This window comes from Melozone crissalis, unplaced genomic scaffold (assembly GCF_028551555.1).
Source record: "Melozone crissalis strain CALT ecotype California unplaced genomic scaffold, PUWL_Pcris_2 ptg000006l_1, whole genome shotgun sequence".
Taxonomy (NCBI): domain Eukaryota; kingdom Metazoa; phylum Chordata; class Aves; order Passeriformes; family Passerellidae; genus Melozone; species Melozone crissalis.
Genome location: NW_026535784.1, coordinates 54520272 through 54527704, shown reverse-complemented (window position 1 = coordinate 54527704; position 7433 = coordinate 54520272). Strand labels below are relative to the sequence as shown.

Here is a 7433-nt window from a genome sequence, read left to right as displayed (position 1 = left end):
GCTGCTGTAGAGTGCCCTCTGAAAAATGAAAGGGTGCTCTTAGGGACACTAGGGTGGGATTACAGCCTTGTTTTACGTAAAGTTGATGTGAATTTCCAATACGTGAGCAGTGATAACTTTATCACGTCTTCTATTCCTTGGTAATGTGCCTCCCATGGCCTGACCACACATCAGGCAATTTTAATAAGGGCAAAACCACTAATTTCTCTTTCTGTCCATCATTAGCTGTAGACGCACACCCCTGTAATGAGGGCTTTGCTTTGTCCCTGCATCAGGCATATGGGTATGAGGCTGGGCAACTTGGATGTGTGTCTTGAACACCAGTACTGCAGCCCAAAATGTCCCTGTCACACAGCCTCATTCCCAGGGCTGTCACAGTGACAGTGGTGCATCCACTCCCCTCCTTCATCAGCGATGGCGATACCTAGCTGGGAGTCCTCAGCTCAGGGTCCCTTCCCAACAGGAGTATGTCCCTGGCCAACTGGTGATCTGCACTATGGATAGGGATAGAACAAATCCCACTGGGTTCCAGGCAGATGCCACCATCTGGGAATAGTGATGGCCCTCATTCACAGTTTATGGCAGGTACCGTGCTTCTCTTGCACTCCTAGGAAGGAAAGCTGAGTTCAGCTTCTGATGCAGGTCCAACTGCAGAACTAGTCTGTTCCTGCAGCAGCAAGTCACTGGCCATTGTACAAAACTGCTTCTGTATGCCAAAGCCAGGCTGCAGCTTCTGGGGAGGCAGTAGGTGCTGCCTGCAGCATGGGCACCCCTGGGGACAAATCCCTATGGTGGCACTGAGGAGCCCTGCGTGCACTCATGGCTGGTGCGGGGACACGAGAGCTCCATCATCCACATCCCCGGGGGGTGCTCCGCTGCGTCAGGAAACTGGCACAGACAAAGAGCCCTGGCACTGCCAGGGGCCAGGTCCTGCTCCTACAGGGCGCTTAGCCCAGCCCTGTGTGCGTCAGCCCCCCAGGCACCTGGCAAAGGCTCTCCTCCAGGAGCCAAAGCACGTGGGCTGGCTGCCCTGTGGGGTGGCATCCGACTGCCACTCCCTGGCCAGTGCCTAGGGCCAGTTTCCCGCTGGCTCCAGGATTTGTTCCTGCTTGAGGCTGGATGCTGATGGTTTAAGCATTTCTGGTGATAACGTGGGCGTTATGCCAGCTCCCAGGGTTTGGGTTGGGGCAGAATGGAGAGTGGGATGGGAGCTGCTGCCACCACCTCCACAGTGACTGTCTGAGCCAGGCTGGCTGCAGCAGTGGGAGCCTTTCTTGGCAAGGATGTAGGTGACCAGGAATGCCACCCAAAGTATAGATGGAGAGAAGGAGGGTTTGTACATGGTCCACACCCTTGTAGCACTTCTTTGTAATGAAGTAGGGCTCAAAGGGGCCTGTGCAAGCAGTGCAGGGAAAAACATACATATTTTTTTCTTTTTTGCCATACATATTTCTTCTCTTTTGCGCTTGCACAGGTTTAACTCAGAGCGGTTGAGGCTGAAACCCAAAAAGCAAGTGTCAGAAGACACAGCATGGTGAGGCTCTCAGTTTGGCCAACACTGCCCTTCTGTGCCAAAGGGCCAGGACCAGGCCTGGCTCTGGATCTTGCCCTTCCATTCCTGCAGCCCTGCCAGCTTTCCCATGTTGGTCACAGTGAGCAAGCCAAGACCCACTGCACACCCTCTTATCAATAACCAAGCTGGATGTGTGCCACACTAAGATCTGCACTAATCATTGAGCAATTTTGCCTTCAGAACAGATATTTATAAACTGTGCTTTCTGTTTATCCAGCCAGGTGGAACATTTGATAGCTGTCTTTTACCACAAACACATTTTTAGCTGGAAATTACTCCCCCTGGTTATCTGTGAGTGCTGCCAGAGCTGACAAATGTCCCTGAGCAGGAGCTGATTGGCTCTGTGCACCCGGGGCCAACTTTAAATTTCAGCAAAGTGGGCACAGGCTCCACAGTCTGCCTGTGGGACCTGCCTCCGACAGGAAAAGGTAATCTTCTCACCTAGCTTCCTGCCCTGTCTCTCCCTAGCCCTTCAGCTCTGCTGTCCCTGAGCAGGGACTCTTCTGCTTTCACTCTGGGCAAGCCACAGTGGGGATGGGGACACCCTGATCCTTGGCTGTGCACATCTCTTGAGCTTACATTGCTTTTGTACTGCTGATCTTTGTGCATGTATTTCCTTCTGGTGTTTCCTGTAGCAATACTGGTATGGCTTCAGTCTCTGGGATGGACCTGCAAGCCCAGGCAAGGGTGGTTGGGTGAAATGAGAATTGGCCAATGGAGATATTGCCTGCTGCCATTTATCAGTGCTGTGAAAGCCTAAAGCCTGCTGCTTTCTTAATTGGGATTTATGAACAGCTTAACTTGCAGCAACTTTAGGGGATCATTTATTACAAATATCCACCCAAGCTGTCTTGACAGAGGAAGTTAGGCAGTTTTAATAGCCAGTGTCAGAGCTCCCACTTGGAGCTGCTGGCTGTGCCCTAAGCACATGGTGAGAGCATTGCCCTTGTTGTGAGGGATGCAAAGAGGCAGGACAATGCCAAGGGCCACCACAAAGCCTGGGAAAAACCAGGGTCGCTGCAAAACCCTGCTGCCATGGGAGCTTTGGGATAGCAGGAGCTTTTAGGTTGCTGCTAACCAGGATTATTGAGGACCACAAGTCCCAGGAATACTAACTGCAGCTATGCTTCACTTCGTACCTCCAGGAGCAGCCCAAGATGCAAACTTCCCTTGCCTGTCTGTGCCTGTGCCTGCTCAGCACAGCCCTCGCCACACCTGTGAGTATGGCTTTTCCTGGGTTCCTGCTGGAAGCGTGAGATGTGCTATCCAGTGCATCCTGGCTTGCTTTCAGCAGTGGGAAAACATAGGTTGTAGTTGTGTACACCACCTCAAAATATATATTAGCACTGGGGTGGCATAGCATGTTCCTTCAGCTTAGCAATCAGGGCACTGCACAAGTGTCCATCTGGGTGGCTGTACCTCCTGGATTTCTGTAGGTCTGGGATCTGCCTGGTGCTTCTGGCCTGCAAACAGCCTGAATGAAGTCACAGGCAGGGAGGTGTGGGAAGGATGCTCATCTTACCTGTGTGGGGAACAGTGGTCAGAGGGGCACCCGCAATTATTTTCCAGCTCTCCTAATTTGAAATATTGAGAGATTTAACTAAAACCAGGGCAAGTTAAGATTAATATAATAGGAGCCATTTCTGTCTTGCATAACTGCTGTTCAGCTTACTAAATCCACAGCTAGAGTGAAAGTCCGCTCCTAGAAAAGGCTTGCTTTTTTGTCAGGGTAAGGAGGAGGGAAATCCCATCTTCCCTGAGATGGCCCCTCCCATGTGTCTCTTACCCCATAGAGCAAGCTCTTAAACCCTAGTCCGTAGCAGAGCAGCCCAGGGGAAGGCAATAAATCAGCACAGATTTGCTTTTCAGATAGAGGAAAAATGGGAGTTAATGCTCTGTGTGACCAGAGCTGTAATCTGTCCTTTCACACTGTTCACAAACAATGAAACAATCTGGGGATATTCAATACTTTGGGGTGTGTTTCTGCCCCTTCAGTTGGGCTTGGGATGTTTCAGGGACTAATTTTTCTGAAATCAAAGAGGACTCTCTTCCATGGGGCTGTCTCTCACTCTGGCATGTAAGGGATGCCTGAAATGGCTTTGTGGGGCTCACAGGGTGCTTCCACTAGTAAGTTCCCCAACTCTGAGGGATGCACTAGCCAATACCCACCAAAAGATGCCAGGATAATCAGGGAGAGCTGGAAACCTGCAAGCATATAGAGAAACTCAGCTGTGAGGACACACAGGTTGCTGCTCAGTAGCTTAGTAAACACTGGAAACTCCACCAGTTAACCAGCTCCAGACTCATCACAGGCAGATCCAAGCAGTAAGCTGGAGCATTCTTTTGTGAGTAATGATGCTGTGTATTAAAAATGCTCTGTGGTAAAATCCTCTGCAGCAGTCTCCAGGAAAAGGTTATTTGTTATTTATCAACAACACCATATGAAAGCTAGCGTGCAATACAATCATGCTGGAGCAAAATTCACAATAATTTTCTGATCCTGGAAATGGGATTTTGAACTTTCCTACTACTGCTGTCTCTAAGCCAGCACCCCAGCTGGTGCCTGGGAATTTGGTGGCTAATCAATGCAGTTTTCCCACCCTTCCCTGAAGGTGGAAAGGGTGGGTGGTCAGCAGTTGGCACTGCCTGCGTGCTGAGGCAGTGTTTGATGCCTCAGCTCTTCCCTGTGTTTTGCTGCCCACAGGTGCCACTGCCGCTGCCTGAGAGAGCTGCTGGGAACTGTGTGGGACAACACCGGGTATGTATCCTTCTGCCACCTCCTGGGGCCTCAGTGGGTACTGGTGGGACTCTACTGCAGTGCCAGATGCAGAAAGGGAAACTCCTGCCAATGCAATTAATAAGAAAATTGTGGGTTTTGGTTATTTTCTTCCCTACCAGATATTTCTGAAAAGCTGCAATGCCAAGCATGGCTTCTACATTTTCAAATATGTCTACTCATTCTCAACGCGGAGGAACCAGACGCACATAAAGGTAAGGAGGTAGCCAGGGGACACTGTGGGACCCTGGCCTGCCTGGGGTACCCCCAGCAGCAATCCATCCCCCTGACCTCTCCCTTGTGTGTACTACACAGAAAGAAGAGGCTGACCACCAGAGGATCATCCCCAGCCACCGGCTGGATGACGGCAATGCCAGGAGGGAGCCACCAGCTGGGTCAGCAGGGACAGCCCCAGAGCACAGTGACAACAGCAGCAGTGAAGTAATTGAGTATGGGATTGTCTTCAGTCCCGAAAACCGCAGCACACCAGGCATCAGCAGGGATGGTCCCAGTCCTCAGCCTGGCACTGGCATGCGTGCACGTGGCAGTGGGGGTGGCATGGGTCCCACCCCATCCAGCTCAGAGGGCAGTGGCGATCTGGATTTGGTGGTGGAAGGTGATGGCGGTGTTCCCGTTCTCCCTCAGGGTGAACGCCCCAGTGAGGTTGTGGTGGGGAACAGGTCCAGGGTCAGGAGTGAGAATAAGGATGATGGTGCCCCGAGGGTGGTTCCGGAGGGCGGAGCCGTGACCGCAGGGAGGGGGAGGGCCCCTACTACCAGAGGGACAGGGGATGAGGGCAGCGGAGAGGCCACTGTCTCTGGCCAAGGGCAGGAGATTGTTAAGCAGGGTACAGGGACAGGAGGCACGGCTTTGTCCTCTGTCACTGAGAAGATGGAGGATGTCCAAGTGGATGCTGCAGGTGTGGATGAATATGCTTACATCCCCGATTCAGGCAGTGTAACCATCACCCACGGGAGCCTGGGCAGCACAGACAGGGCCAAGGGTTTCACCCAGGTCTCTCCAGGCCAGGATGATGAGGTAAACATATTCATTGGGAGGGCCAACATCCATATGGGGGAGCAGGTAACCACCCAGGCTGGTGTCACAGCAAGTAGGGAGAATGATGGCATCCCCTCTGTGGGAAGCAGCAGGCCCCCCCTCAGGCTGGACGTCACCGTGGCACCCAGTGGAGGTGAAGATGACAGCATGCCTGCCCGCCAGCAGCCTGAAAGACTGGCCACCACAGCCACCCTAACCCATGGGGACAGCGTTACCAGCAGCCTCAGGGACAGCCGTCTCACTGGAGAGGATGAGGAAGGTGCCACCACCATCGGTGTTGATAGAGGACTGACAACCCCTGTTCCCTGGAGAGTCACTAGTGGTGACATTACCAGCCCCACAGTGGCTAGCATCCATGGGAAAGATGATGATGAGGTGAGAGGAGAGGGGCAGAAGTCCCAGGGGAAGCCAGACCATGTGGCTACCACGACCCCCCACCACAGGGGTGACGTGGAGGCCACTATCACAGTCCCAGCCAAGGGGGCCAGCATCCGCCCAGCCCCTACTGAGGGGTTCCGCACCACCCGGTCAGTGACAGCCGGCAGTCACAGGGCAGGCATGGGCACTGGTAGTGGGGAAGTGGGGACAGCCACCTCCACTCCTGCCCGTGTGGAGGCACGGCCCGGGGCAGGGATGAGGGTCCGTCCAGGGGGAGCAGGGCTGGACAAGACACCCAGGACGGACAAAGCACCATTCCCAAGTGGGAAACCCAGCGGCGGGGTGTCGAGTGGGGGCCAGAAAAGTGTTGGCGGCTATGATGGCGATGCTGGGGGCAGATCTCAAGCTGCCAAAGCAGGAGCCAGCCCCGCTCCACAGGCAGGGCAAGCCACGGGCAGCATGGCAGCAGGCAGGGGCCGGGAGCAGGGGCGAGGTGCAGAGAGTGGGACAGCAGGGCTGGGGGCCGGGGGCGGCCGCCTGCCTGGGCACCATGGCAGGAGGCTGGGGGCTGGAGCGCCGGGCACCATTGCGACGCTAGGCCGCAGCCGGCAGCTGGACCAGGTGAAACGTGCTGACGAGCTGCACGTCCGTGAGCGGGCCTTTTACAGCCTTGGCGGGGCGGGCGGCGGCCCCCACGGCCCCTATCCCGGCCTCGGGAGTGCCGACAGCAGCCAGTCCTCCGAGGGGGACCGGGGCAGCCACAGCGAGAGTGCACAGACGGGACTGCAGCCCTCAGGGTGGGGATCCCCAGGGTACCCCCAAGGCCGCTGGATCCAGGGGCCCCTCTGAGGCGTGGCCGGTATCCACCCCGGTAGGCTCCAGCGGTGGAGCTGGGGGGTAACTCGCCGTGTTTTCCCCCTTGGCATCCCCCCTGCAGGCTCTGCTCTTGCCTGGGTGAGGGGCAGGTTGCTGGGGGGCACACAGTGCTTCACAGCCCAGGAGCCAAAAATCACTGGTTCATGCAATCTGCTGTTAATCTGGGGGAGGCTGCACATGGCACAGCAGCAGGAATGCACGGGTGTGCTGTGCTGGACAGCCAGGGAACAGCAGCTGTGCTACAGGGCATAGGGTAGCGATGTTTGTGCACTGATGCGAAGCAACTAAAGAAGCAGTGAGAAAAAGCCTCTGTCCTTGCAGTTTCACTTCAGCCTACTGGAGAAATAAAGGCATTTCTGTACCTGTGGATCTGCTGGCTCTGGTGTTTGCAATGGGACTTCAGGCAGTCACTGCCACAAGCAGCGTGCTGGGGGTGGGCTGGTCCCTGGGCAGAAGGGGATTTCTGGCCCCAGCACATCCCTGGCCCTGCCATTTCTTGTGGGACTGCAATTTGGCCAACAAGCCCTACACATCCCTCCCCTGGGATACCAGATCCTGCCCAGGGCCACCAGCATCCCTGGGCTTGCTAGGGAGGCCCACAGAGCATCCTCCCCCTCAGTTCATCCACTTCCCCCAGCAAGAAGTCCCCATCATGCCCTCCTGATGGTACATTTCCTGGCCACACTGTCCTTCCAGGAGCACCATAACACTCTGATTGTGCCACCACCACTCCTGCCACTGGCCCCTGCACACAGGCCAGGCTGGGCTTTG

At 55.1% G+C, this 7433-nt stretch overlaps 1 protein-coding gene across 1 annotated transcript; it reads left to right on the top strand.

Annotated features, from left to right (window-relative positions):
- Nucleotides 1-2722: 2722 nt before the first annotated feature.
- On the top strand, nt 2723-6711 carry MEPE (matrix extracellular phosphoglycoprotein). Its single transcript, XM_054295885.1, has 4 exons — nt 2723-2790; nt 4278-4331; nt 4472-4564; nt 4665-6711. The coding sequence occupies exons 1-4, from the start codon at nt 2731-2733 to the stop codon at nt 6633-6635; spliced, it is 2178 nt and encodes a 725-aa protein (XP_054151860.1). The 5' UTR covers nt 2723-2730; the 3' UTR covers nt 6636-6711.
- Nucleotides 6712-7433: the final 722 nt, after the last annotated feature.

What these genes read in the sequence shown, in the direction of transcription:
- MEPE (XM_054295885.1), top strand. Translation starts at nt 2,731, where the DNA reads ATGCAAACTTCCCTTGCCTGTCTGTGCCTGTGCCTGCTCAGCACAGCC. An exon ending in ACTGTGTGGGACAACACCGG is followed by an intron (nt 4,332 to 4,471) that starts GTATGTATCCTT and finishes CTTCCCTACCAG; the next exon opens with ATATTTCTGAAAAGCTGCAA. An exon ending in GGAACCAGACGCACATAAAG is followed by an intron (nt 4,565 to 4,664) that starts GTAAGGAGGTAG and finishes TGTACTACACAG; the next exon opens with AAAGAAGAGGCTGACCACCA.